This window comes from Balaenoptera borealis, assembly GCF_965194805.1.
Source record: "Balaenoptera borealis genome assembly, chromosome: 13".
NCBI lineage: Eukaryota > Metazoa > Chordata > Mammalia > Artiodactyla > Balaenopteridae > Balaenoptera > Balaenoptera borealis.
The window spans coordinates 96,482,119-96,504,585 of record NC_138870.1 but is presented as its reverse complement, the minus strand read 5'-3'; the positions used below and the strand labels follow the sequence as shown (position 1 = coordinate 96,504,585).

At 42.3% G+C, this 22,467-nt stretch overlaps 1 protein-coding gene across 4 annotated transcripts in view; it reads left to right on the top strand.

Moving 5' to 3' along the window:
• FAM227A (family with sequence similarity 227 member A) overlaps nt 1-22,467 on the top strand; it is a 98,725-nt gene that overhangs the window by 16,737 nt on the left and 59,521 nt on the right. For 3 of the 4 annotated variants that reach the window (XM_082352761.1, XM_082352764.1, XM_082352763.1), the window contains 3 exons: nt 10,579-10,725; nt 15,144-15,248; nt 17,284-17,407. In XM_082352761.1, the coding sequence (XP_082208887.1) occupies nt 10,579-10,725; nt 15,144-15,248; nt 17,284-17,407 (376 nt within the window). Of the gene's footprint in view, nt 1-8,461; nt 9,135-10,578; nt 10,726-15,143; nt 15,249-17,283; nt 17,408-22,467 lie in introns of those variants that run through there. The other variant, XM_082352762.1, reaches the window with a different exon arrangement.

Below are 22,467 nucleotides of genomic sequence, written 5' to 3'. Positions count from 1 at the left end.
TTAGGTCTGTTATCCATTTTGACTTAATTTTTGTGAAAGATGTAAGATCTGTGTCTAGGTTCGTTATTTTGCATTTGGATGTTCAGTTGTTCAAGCACCATTTGTTGAAAAGTCTGTCTTTGCTCCATTGTATTGCCTTTGCCTCTTTGTCAAAGATCAATTGACCTTGTTTATGTGGGTCTATTTCTGGACTCTCTGTTCTGTTCCATTGATCTATTTGTCTGTTTTTTTGGCCAATGCCATGCTGTCTTGATTACTGTAGTTTTATAGTAAGTAAGTCTTGAAGTCAAGTAGTGTCAATTCTCCTTCAGTACTGGGTTTGCTATTCTGGGTCTTTTACTTCTCCATATAAAGTTTAGAGTTAGTTTGTCAATATCGACAAATAAGTTGCTGGGATTTTGATTGGGATTGCATTGATCAAGTTGGGAAGAACTGACGTCTTGACAATATTGAGTCTTTCCATCTGTGAACATGGAATATCTCCATTTATTTAGTTGTTTAATTTCTTTCATCGGTTTTGTAGTTTTTCTTATTTTTATCTTGTACATATTTTATTAGATTTATACCTATTTCATTTTTTTGTTAATGTAAATGGTATTGTGTTTTTAATTTCAAATTCCACTTGTTCTTTGTTGGTTATAGGAAAGGGCACATATCCAGTTGATTGATGATGCTGTTGAGTTCAGCTATTTTCTTACTAATTTTCTGTCTGCAGGATCTGTCCCTTTTTAACAGAGGAGTACTAAAGTCTCTAACTATTATAGTAGATTCATCAATGGATTCATTGTCCATGCAATTCTTTTTTTGCCTCATGTATTTTGATGCTCTGTTGTTAGGCACATACACATTAAGATTGTTAAGTCTTCTTGGTGTATTGACCCCTTTATCATTATATAATGCCCCTCTTTATCCCTGATAACTTTCCTGGATCTGAAGTCTGCTCTAAGTGAAATATACTTTTTTTTTTTATTGGTGTTAGTATGGTATATCTTTCTTCATCCCTTTACTTCTAATCTATATATTTATTTATATTTAAAATGGGTTTCTTATAGACAAAGTATTTTGGATCTTGTTTTTGGATTTACTCTGACAATCTCTGTCTTTTAATTGGCATATTTAGACCTTTCATGTTTAAAGTGATTATTGATATAGTTGGATTAATATCTACTATATTTGTTCTGTTTTCTATTTGTTGGCTTGTTCTTTGTTCCTATTTTTTAAATATTTATTTATTTTTAATTTATTTTTATTTTTTGGCTGTGTCAGATCTTAGTTGCAGCACGCGGGCTCTTTGTTGTGGCACGTGGGCTTCTCTCTAGTTGTGGTGCATGGGCTCAGTGGTTGCGGTGCATGGGCTTAGTTGCCCTGTGACGTGTGGGATCCTAGTTCCCTGACCAGGGATCGAACCCACGTCCCCTGCACTGGAAGGCGGATTCTTAATCACTGGACCACCAGGGAAGTCCCCTTTTTTCCTATTTTTGTCTTCCAAACTTTTTCTGCCTTCTGTGGTTTTAATTGAGCATTTTATGTGGTTTTATTCTCTCTCCTTTCTTAGCATATCAATCATACTTCTTTTTGTACTTTTTGTACTTTTTTTAGTGGTTGCCCTGGAGTTTAAAATATACATTTACAACTAATCTAAGTCCACTTTCAAATATTACTATACCACTTCACGGGTAATGCAAATACTTTATAATAATAAAATATTCCTAATTCCATCCTCCTGTCTTTTGTATCATTGCCATCATTCATTTGATTTCACTTGTGTATGTGTGTATATGTATATACACACACATTGCTACTATTATTTTGAACAAACTGCTATCTGTTAGATCAATTAAGAATAAAAAAACAAAATTTTTTATTTTACTTTCACTGATTCATTCTTTGATGTGCTTCCTTTCTTTATGTAGATCCAAGTTTCTGACCTGTATCATTTTCCTTCCCTCTAAAGAACTTCTTTTAGCATTTCTTTCATGGCAGATGTACTGGCAACAAATTCCCTCAGTTTTCGTTTGTCTGAGAAAGCCTTCATTTCTCCTTCACTTTTGAGGGATAATTTTGCGGAGTACAGGATTCCAGGTTGGCAGGGTTTTTTTCCTTAACACTTTAAATATTTCACTTCATTTTCCTCTTGCTTGCACCGTTTCTGAGAAGTCGGATGTAATTCTTATCTTTGCTCTTTTATAGGTAAGGTATTTTTCCCCCCTCTGGCTTCTTTCAAGATTTTTGTTTCTTTTTTTTTTTTGTCTCTGTTTAAATATTTATTTAGGCTGCGCCAGCCCGTAGTTGCAGCATGTGGGATCATCGTTGCCGCATGTGGGATCTTTAATTGTGGTATGCGGGATCTTTTAGTTTCAGCATGCGGACTTCTTAGTTGCAGCATGTATGCGGGATCTAGTTCCCCGACCAGGGATTGAACCCGGGCCCCCTGCATTGGGAGCACAGAGTCTTACCCACTGGACAACCAGGAAGGTCCCTAAAGATTTTTATCTTTGATTTTCTAAAGTTTGAATATGAAATGCCTAGGTGTAGTTTTATGGGTTTTGTTTTTGTTTTTGTTTTTTGCATATATCCTACTTCGTGTTATCTGAGTTTCCTGGATCTGTGTTTTGATGTCTGACATTAATCGGGGAAATTTTCCAGTCGTTTTTTGCTTCAAATATTCCTTCTGTTCTTTTCTCTCTTTCTTCTCCTTCTGGTATTCCTATTATGCATATGTTACACTTTTTAATTTTAATAGTTGTCCCATAGTTCTTGGATATTCTGTTCTGTTTTGGGGTTTTTTTTTTTCTCTTTGCTTTTCTGTTTTGGAAGTTTCTATTGTCATTTCTTCAAACTCAGAGATTCTTTCCTCAGCTGTGTCTAGTCAACTAATGAGGCCGTCAAAGGCATCCTTCCTTTTTGTTACAGTGTTTTTGATCTCTAGCATTTTTTTTTAAAGATTTTTTTGATGTGGACCATTTTTAAAGTCTTTATTGAATGTGCTACAATATTGCTTCTGTTTTATGTTTTTGTTTTTTTGGCCGCGAGGCATGTGGGATCTTAGCTCCCCAACCAGGGATGGAACCCACACCCCCTGCATTGAAAGGCAAAGTCTTAACCACTGGACCACCAGGGAAATCCCCTCTAGCATTTGTTTTGGACCCTTTCTTAGAATGTTCATCTCTCTGTTTACGTTATCCTTCTGTTCTTGTATGTTTTCTGCTTTTTCTGTGAAAGCCCTTAGAATATTAATCATAATTTAAAAAAATTCCTGGTCTGATAAGTCCAACATTTCTGCCATGTCTGACTCTGGTTCTGATGCTTGTTTACGCTCTTCAAACTGTGCCTTTTGCCTTTTAGTATGCCTTGTAATTTTTTGTTGAAAGGTAGATATGATGTACTGGGTAAAAGGAACTGCAGTAAATAGGCCTTCAGTGATGAGGTGGTGGGTGTGAGGGTGGGGGGGGAGTGTTCTGTAGTCCTATGGTTGGGTCTCAGTCTTTTGATGAACCTTCGGTACCTCTGGACTGTGGACTTCACCATTGCTTCTCAGTTTTTTCCCCCCGCTTGGGTGGGACAAGATAGCTAAATGGTGCTAGGATTGGGTATTTCCCCTCCCCCAGGTGGGTTAGGCTCTGGTAAATTATTGTCTCCTGAGGGAAGACAAAATGCTATATGGGATATTTAAGAATGGTTACGTTTCCTCTGCACTTCCACGTGGGGTCATCAGCTGGAGCAGAACAGCAGTGGCTCTCTTTATCAGAGCGTGAGGTCTCCAGGTCGCCACAGTCCCCACTGCTCTCTGCCACTCCTGATATGGAGGCAAAGTGTTGGTTGCCACATGGTCTTACGCTCGGCCAGCTTCACTCATTTATGTTACTGACTATGTCTCCAAACACAATGAGAGAGACTCAGACTAGATGAGGACCCAAGTCATTTGTTGGCAGTGCAGTTCTGTAGATTGGGAGGACCTTCTCTGTGGGTTCTCACTTGGCCTGATCTTCAGTCCACCATGCTCCCTGGCCCTCCTTCTCTTCCATCCCTTCTCTCTGCTTCTTCGGTCTGTCTTAACCCTGCTCCTTTACTTCCTGCCAGTTCACTCCACCTAAACTTCCGCACCCCTTCCTACCTGGCGTCTTGCTCTCCACCAAGTTCCTCTGGCCCAGGGTCCTGAACCTGGTGATTTGCCTCCACAGTTTTTAACTTTACCCTCACCTCGGCTTTTCCAGTACTGATTTTTGGGCCAGTTTAGCTCTTGAGTCAACAATTTTTTTCTTTTATTAAAAAAAATTTAAATAGCAAGGTAATGCATGCTTATTCTACAGTATTCAAGTATCTACAAATATGTAAGTAAACAGTGAAAGTCACTTTCCCTCCCAGCCCTAGATCCCTCCCTAGAAGTAACCATTGCAAGTTATGTGGTGTGTATCCTTCCAGAACTTTTAAAAAATACATTAGAAATATACAGTATAGACATTTAGGGTTATTGTTTTCTTTTTTAATGTAATCAGGCTCATACCATAAATATTGTTTTGGAAGCTGCTTTTGTTTTTTTCTTATTTATTCATTCATTTATTTATTTATTTTTAGCATAAATACCTCTTGGAGATTTTTCAAAGTCAGTGCTGTTGACTGATCCCATTCTTTTCATAGCTGCATAATATTCGAAAAGTTGTATATGGCATAATTAATTTAACTCTTCCCTATCAATAAGTATTTCAGTGGTATTTTCATCATAGTGAACATGTGAATATTTTTGTATATGTATCTTGGGACTCATTTGCAAACATTTCTGCAAGCTAGAGCCCTAGAAGTGAAATTTAAAATTTTGGTAAATACAGTCAAGTTACTTTTCACAGAAGTAAAGGCATTCTTCACTGAAGTGGAAAGGACACCATGAGCTTCTGTTTCCCCTACCCCACTGTCGAACACGTTCTAGAATTGACTTGTAAATAAAAGCAAAATAGACACACACACTATTTGGAATGATTCCATGTAAAAATCCTTATATCTCTGTATGTGTGCGCGAGGGTATAGCACCAGAGGCACAAAATAAGACTGTCAGAGTTTAAATTCCTGCTGCTTTACTGTTTTCTCACACTGTGACATTAGGTAAATTATTTAACCTTTATGAGTCTCAGTTTCCTGTAAAATAGTGATAACATTAATAATATATCTACCTCATAGATGTATTATCTCTGAAAGAACTGGACGAGTTAAGACTCCTGTAAACCCTTAGATCAGTGCCTGGCCCACAAGAAGGACATTATATATGTATAAATGTGTAGGGGAGAAGTCTGGAAGGATGTATATCAGATGGAGTCAGTTCTGGAAAGGGAGTGGGATGGAAGGAGGTAAACTGTTTTTACTCTGACTACTTCTGTAACGTTTGGGTATTTTACAACAAGAATGTATTTATATGTCAGTTCTGTGGTTTTTTTAAAGATAACTTTAGAACCAGGAAAATGAATGAGATTATCCTCCCAGTAGCAGGATCTGGTGGCTCTTCAAGGCTGTCCAGCATCGGCACAGCTCCTCGGTGTTCTTCATTGCCACTCGGAACCAGAACAGGGCTGGCAGGAGCAATCGTGGGTCCTCACGTGACCTGGAGGAAGCATCCCTCCTGCTCCTCTGCGCAGGCAGCTGGTCAGATCTGGCAGATGCTGACTGCCTGTTGCCACCAGAGCCCACCCCTGGGCTACCCTGCCCAACCTCTGCTGGCTGCGGTGTGCCCTGCCCTTTATCCATCGGGCCTTGACTTCATGGCTGCTTCTCCCACGTCAGCACCAGGCTCCACGCTGCCCTACCAGATGGCGCCTAGCGCGTTCCTGGTGCATAAGGAGTGTTTAATAGCTGTACTAGCAAATGAGTGAGCCGCCTCCTTCTGAGACCCAGACACCCCCCTGCTGATTTCCCCCACAGCCATGTCCATTTCTATTCCTTCTCCCATGCCCTAAATGTGGGTTCCCCCCCAGACTTTGGCCGTGAACTTGCCTAGCTCTTCTTTCCAGTCTCCTTCCTTTGCGAGCTTGTTCACCCACCGTCACAGCTTCACCACTCACTCCAGCAGTAGGCGTGTTCCTTCCTCTCCCGATAGGCCACTGCCTCTGGAAAGGCCTTCCCTGCACCCTCACCCCAAGACCAGTGTAGGTGCCCCTTCGGGGCACCCTCCTGGCATCCTGTCTCTCCCCACAGCAGCACCGATCACCTCGTAATCACCGGCTTCTCCCTGCTAGTCTCTGAGCCCTCGGAGGGCAGAGACGGGCTTCACTGCTCACGGCTGCATCTTCTCTTGGACACTGGCCCGGCACCTGGCTTTTAGTAGGTGCTCAGGGAAGATTCGTGGAATGAATGATATGTTTGCAAATTCTAGCTTCTCACCTGTATTTCAGTCTCATATTCCCGGCTACCTAGAGCAGTGATACCTAAACCTAGCTGCTCATCAGACTCCCCTGGGAGCTTTTTTTTTTTTAAAGGAATTCCTTTATTTTTATTATTTATTAATTAATTTATTTATTTATTTTTGGCTGTGTTGGGTCTTCGTTTCTGTGCAAGGGCTTTCTCTAGTTGCGGCAAGCGGGGGCCACTCTTCATCGCGGAGCGCGGGCCTCTCACTATCGTGGCCTCTCTCGTTGCGGAGCACAAGCTCCAGATGCGCAGGCTCAGTAGTTGTGGCTCACGGGCCCAGTTGCTCCTTGGCATGTGGGATCTTCGCAGACCAGGGCTCGAACCCGTGTCCCCTGCATTAGCAGGCAGACTCTCAACCACTGCACCACCAGGGAAGCCCCCCTGGGAGCTTTTTAAAAACTAAAAGTGAAAAGAGCCAGGCACAGGCCTGTGTGCCGTGTATGCTCTCATCTGAATAGGTACAGAATACCTCTAGAAAGCTGTGCAAGAAACTAAGGGTCTTGGGTGAGCAGTAGGGAGGAGACTTTTTACCGTATTTGATTTTGTACCATGTAAAATATTTATGGTTTTTTAAATTTAAATAGAGAACAACTCGGGGGCCACAATAAATAAACAATTCAGAACCCGATAAGGAATGATGTTTATTCCTTGGATTGGGTGTTTATTCCAGATTCTAATGAATCTGTATATCTGAATACTTCCGCAGCAAGGCCGGTCATCAGCCAGGTTTGGGAGCTGCCTTCCCAGGGAACAGCCCCACCTGTAGGTCCTTCTGTTGTCTCAAATGCAAACTCAGGTCTCATCATTCTTGCCCTAAAACTTGCTTTTCCTCCAGCTTTCAACTATCTTTTCTGTTCTTTCTCCGTGCAAATCTTGTCCATCCTTCCGGGCCCTGACAATATCAGCTACAGTGACATCCTGGCAGGTATCAAAGACATGGCCGTATTGACACACACCCATCCGATTCATTCATCCATCATGCCTTCTCGGTGTACTTAATTGGAGTGATAGTGTTGATGCCTAGGCTTAGCAGTGTGACCCCTTCCCTGACACGCACACACACCTGCGCACATTCCAGTACCTTTAGCTCATCGTGCAGGCCGGGGCTGCCAGCTCAGGAGAAAGGCGGGGGAAGGCTGGAGGGGCATTTCACGGTTGATCAAGCTAAGGAGAGATGCCGCATCCCTCGTATTCCCAACACTCGTGCCCCGCCACTTCTGGCCAGTCCTCTGTGACTGCTCCAGCCCATACCGATCTTACTCCTTTGAATCCTAAACATAGCAGTTTAGGACTTAATTCTTCCACGTATGTTGATTTGGTTCTCTGAATAGACTGTAAATTCCTTGAGAGTGGTGAAGACATAATCATACTTTAACTTTGTTACCCAAGCTCAACGCTGGGCTGGTTGACAATCAGTACAACTTGCTGGGTCACTGACCTTCATTTTCCTTTCCTCCCTTTTTGGCAGGGCTGGGGGGAAGAGGAGTCAGAGATCAAGAGAAATCTCTTGAGAGGTCAGGGGTATGATGATTAATAATAATAATAGTTACCCTTTATTGAGCAGCTTCTATCTGAAAGCCTCTGTGCTAGTGTTTTAAAGCATATTAAATTCTTTATATCTCATCTTTATAAGAGCACTGGGAGGCAGGTATTATTATCCCCCTTTACAGAGGTCAAACAATAGCTTGTAACCCGTGGAGCCATGATCGGAACCCTGTTCCCAATCCTGTACTCCTCAGGAGCGTAGCCAGGAGGAGGGGCAGGTGAGAGAGCGTGGGGGTGGGGGACATATCGGTGGTCACACTCAGGGAGATGAGGTCAGTGACACAGACGGCCACCAAGGCCCTACCACCTAGTGGGAGACAGCAAGGCCCTGCCACGATCTTTGCTCCAGGCCTTTTACACAGCCTACTCCCTGACCCCTGCCCTCCTCTAAGATTTGCACTAACCCCTAAAACCCCATTTCTTTTTTGGTTTTTGAAGGCAATTGAGAAGTATGAGATGGAGAAGAAGGCTTTAAAAGGAGAGAGAAGTCGCGGCGGCTTGGGAGACAGAGGCAAAACTTTCTCATAGCCTTGATGGTGTTTTTGGGGGGTTTGGTTTTTTAGTATCTAAAATGTAATTGAGTCGGAGTCTGGAGTTTCAGATGAGGATATTTTTAGCCTGTTCTGAAAGAGCCTTTAATCTGACTTCTTGGCATTGGGCAAGGAAGGAGGGAGGGACAACATCAAATGACCTGTATGGGACACACTGCACCAGGTGCTTTCATACGTATCCCCCTGTGAAAGGTTCCTAATGCCCCCTACCTGTGAGGCGGGTGCCGTAGAAAGTGTTTTATAGATGAGAGAATAGGCTTGGGGGTAAGGGAACAACTTGCCGAAAGCCACACAGCTTGTCCGCGGCAGGTCCTGGATTCTCCCCAGCCTGACTTCAAAGCCCACGTTTTATCTACTCCTCCTGGCTGCTTCTCTGGCTCAAGCAGTCTAATCAAATGAAGGGAATCTTAGTAAGTCAGCAACCCAGGTGGGATCTAGGGAGACTAATAGTGTGCGTGTCATCTGACTGCTCAGGTTGAATGAAAAGTCGCAGGTATGATTACCACACAGCAGTGGACAGACCCCGTGGTTACTCACATCCTATTTCTCTTCTTCCATACTTCTGCAGAAAAGAGCGAAAGGAAATCTCAGTGTATTTGCAAAGGCTCAGAATCCAGAAATGTCAAATCTTTCATTATCAAAAGGGTAAGGGATCTATTGCTCGGTCTGTTTCTGCTGGGCATGGACTAGATTTTATTCCCAGGGAGGGGAAACTTGGCACCTGGATGGTGATTACGCAGGAAAATGGCAGAGTTCCCTTTTTAGAGAATCTTAAAATATTTTAATAATGCTGGAATTTCTCATAACGCCTCAAAAAGGTAGAATGAGGAGTGTTCTATAGGTCATTTGTCTGTTTATTTTTAGAACTCAGAAGATGTTTGCCCTTAGAAACAATGAGTTAGATTCAGTTCACACAGCCACTGTGCTGCGCAGCTCCACGGGGCGCATTCCCACAGCAGTGCTGATTTTGTCGATCACTGCAGCTAGCCCGGGACGCTGACAGTCAGGAGCAGTCAGAGGACGTGGCCAGCATCAGGCAGCTTTTCGGTGGCGGAGCCCTGCTTCCCTCTCAGATCCTCGGACCTGCGGCCAGGCTCTCTCTGCTGCCTCTGCAACCGCAGCCTGGCCCCGCCGTACAGCCGCCCCGGTTAAGATCCTCCTAAGCTGGCTCTTTAAACTACCCAGCTCGTGTGTATTCAAACCTTGAAATGCTGGGGAACACGTTATCCTTTTTTCACTTTTTAGCCACACAGCATAAAGCCCGATGGTTGACGATCTGCACTGAAACTGTCATACTACCCATGACGGTGGCTGAGCGCATTTAAATGTCCTGTCCCAGGCAGGACAGCTAGTAAATGGGGGAGCTGACATCTGACTCAGAGTCAAAGCAGTTAATCACTGAGTTCTTCCATTGTCAAGGCCATAGCCCAGTTAGAAAGGAACTCAGTCCCTCAGAATGTTTCCAGTAGGTGCCTTTGGGTGGTGGTAATTGGTTTCCTCTTTCTACTTTTCTGTATTTTTACATTTTTTATAGTCATATTTTATTTTTATTCTAAAAATCCATTTAATGTGTATGTTAAGAACCATAGGGATAGTTGTATCCTTTGATCTAATAGTGCCATTTTGAGAAATTCATACTAAATAAATAACCCCAAAGGGGTGAACCGTATGCTCCCAGTTACTAATAAATAATATTAATTTGAAGTGATCGGTGAGTAGTTAAGTTAAAGCAATCTTGTTAACAAGATACATTATTTTAAATGATAAATTTGAAGACAGTGTAACAATGTGAAAAATCTAAAGTTAAGTGGATAAAGCAGGACATAAAAGTGTGTGTGTACATATATGTATTCTAAAATGATTGAAGTAACATACATATTTGTATACATGTGCTCAAAGCCAGAAAGGGAAAGTGGAAATAATGTATATAGGTGTTTGGTAAGGGGTGCTGGGATCATGAACGCACTCTATAACGCACTCTGTCTATAAGGTTGTTATACTGTCTCCATGATAAAAAGGAGCGGATACTGTATTGTTTTAAACTGTCAAAATGATGGACCCCATTTTCACATTCTGCTTTTTTCTTCAGAAAACAGCAGACAAAAATACGCTGGCAGAGCTGTACCAGTATCCACAGTTTGACGACTCTAAGCCAAACAACCTTCCAAATGGGGTGGACTTCTATGACATGGTGGGCAATGTGATCCAGGCTGAGAGAAGCCCCCTTAGTGGCAAGGTAAGGAAAGAGAGCAGCAGGCCCTCTGTGATATCCAGCCAGCCTCACCCCAACCTGCGCGGCAGACACAGCGGTCCCAGTTTTACACACCAGGAAACCAAGAGTGGTGGCAATTAAGTTGGTGAGGGCCACACAGTTTGCAAGTGACTGAGCTGAGATTAGACATCAGGCCCACGTTTCCTCCAAAACCTACATCCTTTCTCCCAGACCTCTGGTCTCGCAACTGTTCTGATCACGTATCCTATTAGCACAACATTTTGAGTTCACACCCTCATGATATATGTTTCTTTATAAATGATATATGTGTTCTGTTGTCAGTCACAATGTTGTATATTGGTAAATTTAATTTCTTTTTTTTCTTAATTAGACATTAGTTAGAATATTTGCTTCCCATACCCTGTGGTACCCCTTGGGGTGAGTCACCCACTTGGAGAGCAGTTCACACTGGGTTCCTTAGGAAGGAAGGAAGGGAGAATTCGAAGGCCCGGAAGAACCTGTGTGCGTGTGAGACAACGCTGGCCACTCAGGAGCTGGGGGATAGTTGTGAGGAGGGGTGCAGAGGGGAGGAGGCCCAGAAAATGGTCTCGGCAGCCTTACAGCTGTGCCTCATCGCCCTTCACGATGGCACAACTCCAGGGTCCCCAAAGCAGCTATGACCACTGTATCCTCAGCTCCTAACTAGTTACCCCCACCCCCATTCTTGGGACCCAGCTTTTCAGTCTCTTCTATCTGTACTTCTCACTGCTGCTTCAAACCACACCCCCATCTCTCCCTCTTTCTCCCTCTCCCTGCCCACCCCCATCTCCTCCTCCCTCTCTCCCTCTCCCTTCTCTGCCTTCTTCTCCCCCTCTTCATGATTTTTCCCTGCTGCCCTCTCTCTGGCTGTGTCTCTACCTCTGTTCCATCTTGCATTCAGACTTCCTAAGAGCAGTGATCTGTTTAGGCCAGTCACTGCCCAGTATGACAGTGGTGTTTGCTGGATTTCCAGTGCCGGGCTCTGGCATAGACTGCAGTCAGTAAGCGGCCTTTCCGCAGGTGCTGGTCCCCAGGGCAGGCAGAGGTCACCCTGGGGTCAGGTGCCTGATCCTCTGCTTTCTTTATCGGAGAGGTGGAGGGGCAGCAGGCACTCAGAGCATGACGTTCTCTCCAGGACAGTGTAAAAAGGTGTCCACCACGTGGTTCTTGTGACAGCAAGGGACTGGAGGGCAGTACGTCTTTGGTGGTTAAGTAGCTCTCTGGGCTCTAGTTTCTTCTCCTATAAAATAGGGATAACAATAGTCTCTACCTTGAAGTATTATTGTAAAATTAAATAAGATAATATACATAAGCACACTTAGCACAGTGCTTAGTAAGTCATAATTGCTCAAAAAATGATAGTTTTTATTATCAATGTTATTAGAAAAGTTTAATGATCAATAATAGAAGAACAGTACAGTCATTTTTGGTTTATACATGATGGACTACTTAGCCACTACAATGAATATTTATGAAGAGTGTATTTTAACATGCTATGTTATGTTGTTAAATGAAAAACATCAGTATATAAAACTCTGCAATACAATGTTACGTAAGCACACACAGGAAAATCTGGGGTGAGACCATACATAGCTATCACTAGCATTCTCTGAGTAATAAGATTGTAGTTTTTTAAAAAAATTTTTATTGAAATATAGTTTATTTACAATGTTGTGTTAGTTTCAGGTGTACAAGATTATAGTTTTTTCTTCTTCCTTTTTCTATAATTTAAAAATGGAAGAAAGACCTTTGGAAATGGATGGTGTGTTTCACAGATCCGCCATTCCTGTGAGACCTTCCAGCCATCTTTGCTGCCCCTGATAGGCCCGCTGGCCCAGCCACGTGGGCTCTTGCTCCATTTGCTGTGTGGGTGGCCCCCAGGACAGCAAATACTATGCTACTTAATGTCCCATTTTTTAGGTCCCCTGGGGAATGTTTTCCTTAGACCTTAATCCCAAGAAAAACTGTGCATCTACTGGAATGCTTTTAGTCTTATAACTGATGCTGGTTCCTGCTTTTCTTTGGCTCCCGGGACACCCAAGGCAGATTTGTGCCCTGCCTTTAAAAGGACCCTTTTCCATCCTGCTCGGGGGCCGTCCCAAACTTTTACTTGCCTCCTCCTGGGATTCCTTCTCTCAAATGTCTGTTTACCTGTGAACACCTTCAGGGCAGGGACTCTCCATCAACATCCCAAGCACCTAGGTGCTCGATAAATACCTGTTGAAGAGCTGAAATGAAATCTTTTTGAAAGGAAGCAGGAGTGTGAATAAATAAACAAAGAACTAGCACACTCTTAACAAGTGTTGCCTAAGTGCCTGGCACTGTTCTAAGTGAGTATGTGTGCTCCTTGTGTGAGTCACTCATTCATTTAACCCTCATAGCAGTCCTGGAGGTAGAGACTGTCGTCATCATCATCTCCATTTCCCAGATGAGGAAACTGAGCACAGACAGTTTCAATAACATTGCTCAGGGTCACGCAGCTAATAAGCTTAAGAGCTGGATTAGAATCCAGGCAGTGCGGTATCAGAGTCTGTGCTCTCCACCTCTCTGACGATACTGCCTCTCTAAGGAAACGTGAGGAATGGCGGAAAAGACAAAGCCAAGAGCAGGGCTCAGAGAGCTCCTTGCTAACTAGGGTGGCTTGTGTATCAGTGCACCATGCCCCCCGCTTCTGTAGGCTTGAAGGGAGTGCCAAGGAGTCTTTCCCTTTGCATCCAGGATGGGGGCAAGAGAGAGATCTCTGCTCCTCCTAATGGTAAGAGGAGAGGCAGCCTAACCATGTCTCTGGGGCCAGGCTGCCTGCTCTTGAGCCTCCCAGGCTGTGTAAGCTTAGGCAAGAATCCTAACCTTTCGATCCTCATTTTTCTCTTCTATAAATTGGGGATAACAGTTCCATCATCCAGCACCAACCGCAGAGATAGATGATGAAAAATAAAGTGAGATAAAGAATGAACGGCATAGCTCAGTGCCTGATACATGGCAAGCATTCAACAAATGTTACATATTATTGTGGTAGCAGCTTTGGAGTCAGGGAAGGTTCAAGACCCAGTTTAGGACAATGAAGCCTGAATTTTCTGACTCTCTGAGTTCACCGATAATTCTGTTCTTTAGAACTCCATATGCTTACTGCTAACTCAGCAGGATTTCATGGTCCAGTGATTTGCATCTGTATAATATCTATGTTTGTTGATACTGATTATTATTGAATGAACACAGATGACAGCATGGAGCAACTGCCTAAAGTTATGGGTTCCGATCCTGGCTCTGCCACTTGCTGGCTGTGTTACTTTGGGCAAGAGACTTCAGCAATATATTTATTTATTTTGGCCGTGCCACGTGGCTTGCAGGATCTTAGTTCCCCCACCAGGGATCAAACCCGTGCCCTCAACAGTGAAAACGCAGAGTCCTAACCTCTGGACCTCCAGGGAATTCCTGTGACTTCATCAGTTTAGTCCTCAGTTTCCTCATCTGTGAAATGGAGATAATAACACATGCCTTGTATGATTATTGTAGGGGTTAAATGAGAACATGTAAAAACACCTGGCAAGGTAAATAGTTGGCACTCACTGAAAGGTTAGGTGTTTTTTTTCTTTTAAGTTGACCCCAAAGTATGTTGACTCCAAAGATGACTGGCGGGGAGGTGGTGTGATTAATGACAATAACAAGCCATGGAACATAGGCGGAAAAGCAGGTTTTGAGTGGAGATGATTATGAATCTGGCTGTGGCTCCAGGTAAATTTCAAAGAATAAATAGGTAAATAAATAAACAATAGCAATAATCATGTGAATTTTGTTTCTTTTCAAGTCTTTCTGTTCAGATAGAGAATTAGAGCAGTTTCTCTCTTCTCCTTCTGTAAGAGCCATATGGCTGGATAGCTTCTGGTGGATCTTTCATGAAAGGTACCAGGTAAATGCAAATCCGATGGCTTCTCTCCCTCACTTAGGTTATTTTTCTGTGGGACAAACCCCAGCCTCTTTAACATGGGCTGTAAGCCCTTCTGATTCCACGGACCGCCCCGGCAGCCTCATCTGTCACACCCTATCCCTTCCCCACCCATGCCTCGTCCATACACTCTGGGCTGTAAACATTGCACCATGTCCTGCAGCTCCCCAGAGCATTAAGAACTGGTCCGTGTCACATGGCTGGTCAATGGCAGGGCAGAGAGTAAAGTCAGGACCTCCTGGCCTATAGTTTGGGTGCTTTCCTCAACATTCTGCCTCTCTGTATGTGTTTTATAGATCCTATAAAACAAATCAGTGTATTATTTCATAAATAATATGAGATTAAATACCTTGAGAATAAGATTCCTAAAAATGAGAGAAATACTTAGTTAAGATTCCCAGTCCTGGGCCGCTTCAACAAGGGGCTCTAGTAATTCCTTTTCCGTTTTTATTTCTGGTAGCCAAAGAAGGAAGTCCAGAGCAAGCTGTTCGACCGGATAGCCCAGCACTGTGCCTTTCTTTTGTCTGGTGAATCCAGGTCCCACTACGAAGAGGCTCTCTTGAAAGTGAGCATCAATCGCTTTTGAGGAAAAAAATCACATTAGATAGCTATTCACTTCTGGTGCCAAGTTAATGCCCTTAACGTGCTTTCCATAAGGGAGTAATTAGTAAGTTGTGATATCTTCATATACTGACTTGTAATGCAGCAGTTACCAAAAATAAGGTAGATCAATATATACTGATAGGGAAGATGTAATGATGTATTTCAAGTGAAAAACAAAACTCCATGTTAAAAAAATTATATGTATATGTATGTGTGCCTATGAGTAGAAAAAAATGTCTGGAAAAATATTTACCAAACTCATAGCAATGCTTATTATCTCCAGGGAATACGGTTATAAGAAGCTTCCTTTATATTTTATTTATTTCTATAGTATTTAAACAAGCATGAGATTTTAAAATTATGAATATACATGTGTACTTTTTATATATGTATGTACATATATACTAAAAGGGTTGCTAGAAGAAAATATAAGTGAATATTTACATGATTTGGGGGTGGGGAAGAACTTTCTAAATAAGACCCCAAGGGAATAACCATAAAGATGAAGACTGATTTAACTATATAAATTATTTAAATTGCTACAGTCAAAGTTAAAAGGCAAATGAGAAACTATGCAAAAATACTGGTAACATATATGCCACACAACATAAAGAAGTCCTACAAATCAATAAGAAAAATGGACCAATGGACAAAGTACATAAACCAGAAATTCACCAGGGAAGAAATAAAAATGGGAGAAAAAGTTCACCTTTGACAATAATCGAGGGACTTCCCTGGTGGTCCAGTGGTTAGGACTCTGCGCTTCCACTGCAGGGGGCGCAGGTTCTATCCCTGGTCGGGGAGCTAAGATCCCGCATGCTGTGTGGTGCGGCCCCCAAAAATAATAATAATAATTGAAAATACAAATTAAAACAATCCTTTGATACATCTTTTTACCTGCAAGATTGCATAGATTAAAAAGTGTAATTCCCAGTGTTATGAAGGACATAGGGAAATGGCACTCAGACAGCCTGAGTGGGAAGTGAATTGGTACAGATGGGCTGAAAGGCACTTATACTAGTTAAGTGTCTGCTTAACAAGTCGCTTAGGCTTTCTGTGTCTCAGTTTCATCACCCATAAAATGGGGATAATAATGCCTCTCTCGTTGAGTTGTCCTGAGTATTAAATGAGATGATGTTTGTAAGGCATCTGACGTATCACCCAGCACACGATAAGCCCCCAATATATAATAGCTGCTATTGTTACTCTTATTATACCATCTTCTGGAAGTCATATTTGAATATATAGTAAAAGCTGCTTTCATTTATGCATTCAGCAAATATTTTTATGCATTCAACAAATTTTTGATTGCTTAATATGTGCCAGACACTGAGCTAGCTTAATAAATCAATATAATTATTCTGCTTAATTTGTAACGCAAAGTCCTAGAAACAAGACAATATCCACAGATGCGGAATGTTTAAGTAAATTTTGATATGGTCACTCAGCACAATATTATGAAGGTCACTACTGGAAAAAAAAATCCCAAAGAGTTTATAGTAACCCAGGGAAGTATTTATGTTATGATATTAAATTAATAAAGCCAAATATAAATGTATAATTTGACCTTAACCATAGTTAAAAAGCAACAACAGTACCACTTATGCACAGAAAAGGAAGAAAAAAAAAACCAAGAAGTAGGACTTAATATTATCTCTGGGAGACAGCAAGATGGGTATATCAAATGTACTTTGTCATCTTGTGCGCTAATCTTTGGCCAGGTTGTAGAAGGGGCTGAGGCACAGACCATATGCAGAGGAGCTGGGGGAGGGGGGTTTGCTGGCCAGCATAGCATGATGTTTGAGGAGTGGTCCCAGGTAGGGTAAGGGGTCCACTGAGATGTGGGGCAGCTGCAGATAGAAATTGCTTCCCTCGTGAACAGGAAGGCAGCACGGTGTCAGGTAGAGAGTTTTATCACAGGTCCTTTCTGAAGTCAGGGACTCTTTTCTGGGTGTGGAAATGTCCAGAATATTGCCTGAGCTCTGCTTGCCCCCCAGAGGTTGCCATCACTTCTGAGTAAAGCCCTGTACACCAGCTTCTGCTGCTGCTTCCCTCAGTCCTGGTTCAACACTCACGAATTCAAGTCTGACATCTGTAACACCATGAGCCTGTGGATTTCAGGTGAGAGGTGGCTACTTTCTCCCGGGGAAAGCAATTCCAGAAACACGTCTTCCACCCGAGCCCAGGTAGGTTCCTGTTTGCCATCACACCTCTTCATCGAGGCAGTTGTTCTTTTCTCTCCTTGACAATCAAGAAAGTAAAGTGTGTGGTTAGAGCCCGAGGAGTACTGATGATCCTCAAACAGTTCTGAGACATTCCTAGTCCCCTTTCGTCCCCAGCTGCATCGGCAGGGAGCAGGTTTCGGCACAGCCCTGTTAGTTAACAATGTGCTGTAGGCCGATGGACCCAGGAACCCAAAAGCAGTGTGCTGGCTAGATAATCCCACCTTCCACCCCCACTGTGACCCCACTTGACCCAACTGCCGTCCCCCTCTCCCTGCAGCACACACAGTGCCAGCTTGATGTTTGCCTGTCAATTACTTTTCAGTCTCCTTCCTCACGTCCCCCATCTCAACCCAGACATCCTCTAAGGTCGTTGAAAGCTGAGAGGTTCCCTGTGTACTAGATACTGTGCTAAGTAAGCACCTTTCACATTTCCTACTGTGTTGAGGGTCTCCGAGATCACTTCCACATTAGGAGATTTGGTAGAACTCACAGGTCTCAGCATACAGTTGTATTTATGGCTAAGATTTATTATTGCGATGTAGTAAGGGTACACAGCCAGATCATAAGCGGAAAGACAGGCAGTGTTTGGAGGAATTCACGTGCAACCCTCCTCCTCCCGTGAGGAGTTATACAGAGCCCCTCATCCCACTGCAGTGAACACGTAGCAACATGTGTGTGATGTTTCTGCCCAGAAGCCCATTAGAGAAACAGCGCCCAAGGGTTTTACTGCAGGCTGGTCATGGAGGCACCTCTGTCTATCAAGCACCAAAGTTCCAGGGAAGCAGGTGTTTAGCATCAGCTACATTGTTATATAAACAGTCTAGGCGCAGTGAGTCACTCTCGTCAGCTAGGGAATAAAATTTCCCCCAGCTTTATTGAGATATAATTGACATAGGACACTATGGAAGTTTAAGGTGTACAGTATGATAATTTGATACACATATATATTGTGAAGTTTTTACCAGAAGCAGGTGAGTTAACACATCCTTCACCTCACATAATCCCCATCATGTTGTTGTTGTTTTATGGTGAACATTTAAGATTTACTCGCAGAACTTCCCTGGTGGCACAGTGGTTAAGTATCCACCTGCCAGTGCAGGGCACACGGGTTCAAGCCCTGGTCCGGGAAGATCCCACATGCCGCAGAGCAGCTAAGCCCGTGCGCCACAACTACTGAGCCTGCGTGCCACAACTACTGAAGCCCACGCACCTAGAACCCGTGCTCCGCAACTAGAGAAGCCCCCGCTCGCTGCAACTAGAGAAAGCCCGCGCGCAGCAACAAAGACTCAACACAGCCAAAAATAACTAAAATAGATACACGAATAAATAAATAAATAAAAAGATTTACTCTCAGAGCAACTTTCAAGTGTACAATACAGTGTTATTAACTGTAGTCACCATGCTGTCCATTACATCCCTGGAACTTGTTCCTTCTGTAACTGCAAGTTTGTACCCTTTGCCCCACATCTCCTGACTTTCCCCACCCCCAGCCCCTGGCAACCACTGTTCTACTCTCTGCTTGTATGAGTTTGGCTGTTTTAGATTACACACACATAAGTGAGATCATACGGTATTTGTCTTTCTCTGTGAGACTTATTTCACTTAGCAAAATGTCCTCAGGGCCCATCCATATTGTCACAAACGGCAGGATTTCCTTCCTTTTTATTGCTGAATAATGCTCTATTGTGTATATATGCCATAATTTCTTTACCCATTCATTTGTGAGTGGACAGTTAGGTTGTTTCCAGGTCTTGGCTATTGTGAATAATGCTGCAATGAACATGAGAGTGCAGATATCCCTTTGAGATAGTGATTTCATTTCCTTTGGCTGTATATCCAGAAGTGAGATTCCTGGATCATATGGTACTTCTATTTTTAATTTTTTGAGGAACTTCTATACTGCTTCCATAGTGGCTGTTCCAACTTACATTCCTATCAACAGTACACAAGAGTTTCCTTTTTTCTCACAACCTCGCCAGCATTTGTCGTCTCTTGTCTTTTTGACAATAGCCATTTTAATAGATGAGGGGTGATAATCTTATTGTGGTTTTGATTTGCATTTCCCTGATGATTAGTGATGTTGAGCACCTTTTCATGTACTTGTTGGTCATTTGTATGTCTTCATTGGAAAAATGTCTATTCAGATCCTTTCTCTTTTTCTAATTGCATTGTTTGGTTTTTTTTTGCTACTGAGTTGTATAAGTTCCTTACAAACTTTGAATATTATCCCCTTATTAGACATACGGTTTGCAAATATTTTCTCCCATTCTGTAGGTTGTCTTTTCATTTTGTTGCTTCTTTTGCTGTGCAGAAGCTTTTTAGTTAAATGTAGTCCCACTTGTTTATTTTTGCTTTTGTTTCTTGTCCTTTTGGTATCATACCCTCCAAAATCACTGCCGAGACCAATGTCAGGGAGCTTTTTGCCTGGGTTTTATTCTAGGAGTTTTATGATTTCAGGTCCATTTAAGTCCTTAATCCATTTTGAGTTGTGAATGGTGTAAGGGGGTCCAGTTTCATTCTTTTGCATATGAGTATCCAGTTTTCCCAACACCATTTATTGAAGAGACTATCCTTTGCCCATTGAGTATTCTTGGCTCCTTTGTTAAGTATTCGTTGATCATATATGCATGGGTTTATTTCTCGGCTCTCAATTCTGTCTCATTGATCTGTTTTTCTGCTAGTACTATATTGTTTTGATTTTCATAGCTTTGAAATATGTTTATTTATTTATTTTTGTAATTTTTTTTTTTTTTTGGCTGTATTGCGTCTTCGTTGCTGCGTGCAGGATTCCTCTAGGTGCAGCGAGTGGGGGCTACTCTTCGTTGCAGTCCACGGGCTTCTCATTGCCATGGTTTCTCTTGTTGCAGAGCATGGGCTCTAGGTGCACGGGCTTCAGTAGTTGTGGCATGGGGGCTCAGTAGTTGTAGCACACGGGCTTAGTTGCTCCGCGGCATGTGGGATCTTCCCGGACCAGAGCTCAAACCCATGTCCCCTGCATTGGCAGGCGGATTCTTAACCACTGCGCCACCAGGGAAACCCACCCTTGTTCTTGATCTTAGAGGAAAATCTTTCAACCTTTCACATTTGAGTATGATGTTAGCTGTGGGCTTTATTATGTTGAGGTATGCTCCTTCTGTACTCACTTGTTGAGAATTTGTATCATGAAAAGATGTTGAATTTTGTCAAATATTTTTCTGCATTTATTGAGATGATCATATGATTTTTATCTTTCATTTCATCAATGTGGTGTATCACATTTATTGACTTTTGTATGTCAAAGCATCCTTGTATCCTAGGGATAAATCCCACTTGATCATGGCGTATGATCCCTTTAATGTGCTGTTGAATTCTGTTTGCTACTATTTTATTGAGAATTTTTATACCTAGGTCCATCAGGGATACTGGCCTGTAATTTTCTTTTCTTCTAGTATTCTTATCTGGCTTTGGCATTAGGATAATGCTGGCCTCCTTAAAAGACTTTGGGAGTATTCCCTCCTCTTCAGTTTTTTGGAAGAGTTTGAGAAGTATTGGAGTTAAAAGTTTTGTAGAATTCATCTGTGAAGCCATCTGGACTCGGGTTTTTCTTTGTTGGGATTTTTTGTTTGTTTGTTTTTAACATCTTTATTGGAATATAATTGCTTTACAATGGTGTGTTAGTTTCTGCTTTATAACAAAATGAATCTGCTATACATATACATATATCCCCATATCTCCTCCCTCTTGCATCTCCCTCCCACCATCCCTATCCCACCCCTCTAGTTGGTCACAGAGCACCAAGCTGATCTCCCTGTGCTATGCGGCTGCTTCCCACTAGCTATCTATTTTACATTTGGTAGTATATATAAGTCCATGCCATTCCCTTCCCCCTCCCCACATCCTCAAGTCCATTCCCTACATCTGCGTCTTTATTCCTGTCCTGCCCCTAGGTTCTTCAGAGCCATCTTTTTTTCTTTTTTCTTTTTTCCATATATATGTGTTAGCATACGGTATTTTGTTTTTCTCTTTCTGGCTTACTTCACTCAGTATAACAGTCTCTAGGTCCATCCACCTCACTACAAATAACTCCATTTCGTTTCTTTTTATGGCTGAGTAATATTCCATTGTATATATGTGCCACATCTTCTTTATTCATTCATCTGTTGATGGGCATTTAGGTTGCCTCCATGTCCTGGCTATTGTAAATAGAGCTGCAGTGAACATTGTGATACATGACTCTTTTTGAATTATGGTTTTCTCAGGGTATATGCCCAGTACTGGGATTGCTGGGTCGTATGGTAGTTTTATTTTTAGTTTTTTAAGGAACCTCCATACTGTTTTCCATAGTGACTGTTTCAGTTTACATTCCTACCAACAGTGCAAGAGGGTTCCCTTTTCTCCACACCGTCTCCAGTATTTATTGTTTGTAGATTTTTTGATGATGGCCATTTTGACTGGTGTGAGGTGATACCTCATTGTAGTTTTGATTTGCATTTCTCTAATGATTAGTGATGTTGAGCATCCTTTCATGTGTTTGTTGGCAATCTGTATATCTTCTTTGGAGAAATGTCTATTTAGGTCTTCTGCCCATTTTTGGATTGGGTTGTTTGTTTTTTTGATATTGAGCTGCATGAGCTGCTTCTATATTTTGGAGATTAATTCTTTGTCTGTTGATTCGTTAGCAAATATTTTCTCCCATTCTGAGGGTTGTCTTTTCATCTTGTTTATGGTTTCCTTTGCTGTGCAAAAGCTTTTAAGTTTCATTAGGTCCCATTTGTTTATTTTTGCTTTTATTTCCATTTTTCTAGGAGGTGGGTCAAAAAGGATCTTGCTGTGATTTATGTCATAGAGTGTTCTGCCTATATTTTCCTCTAAGAGTTTTATAGTGTCTGGCCTTACTTTTAGGTCTTTAATGCATTTTGAGTTTATTTTTGTGTATGGTGTTAGGGAGTGTTCTAATTTCATTCTTTTACATGTAGC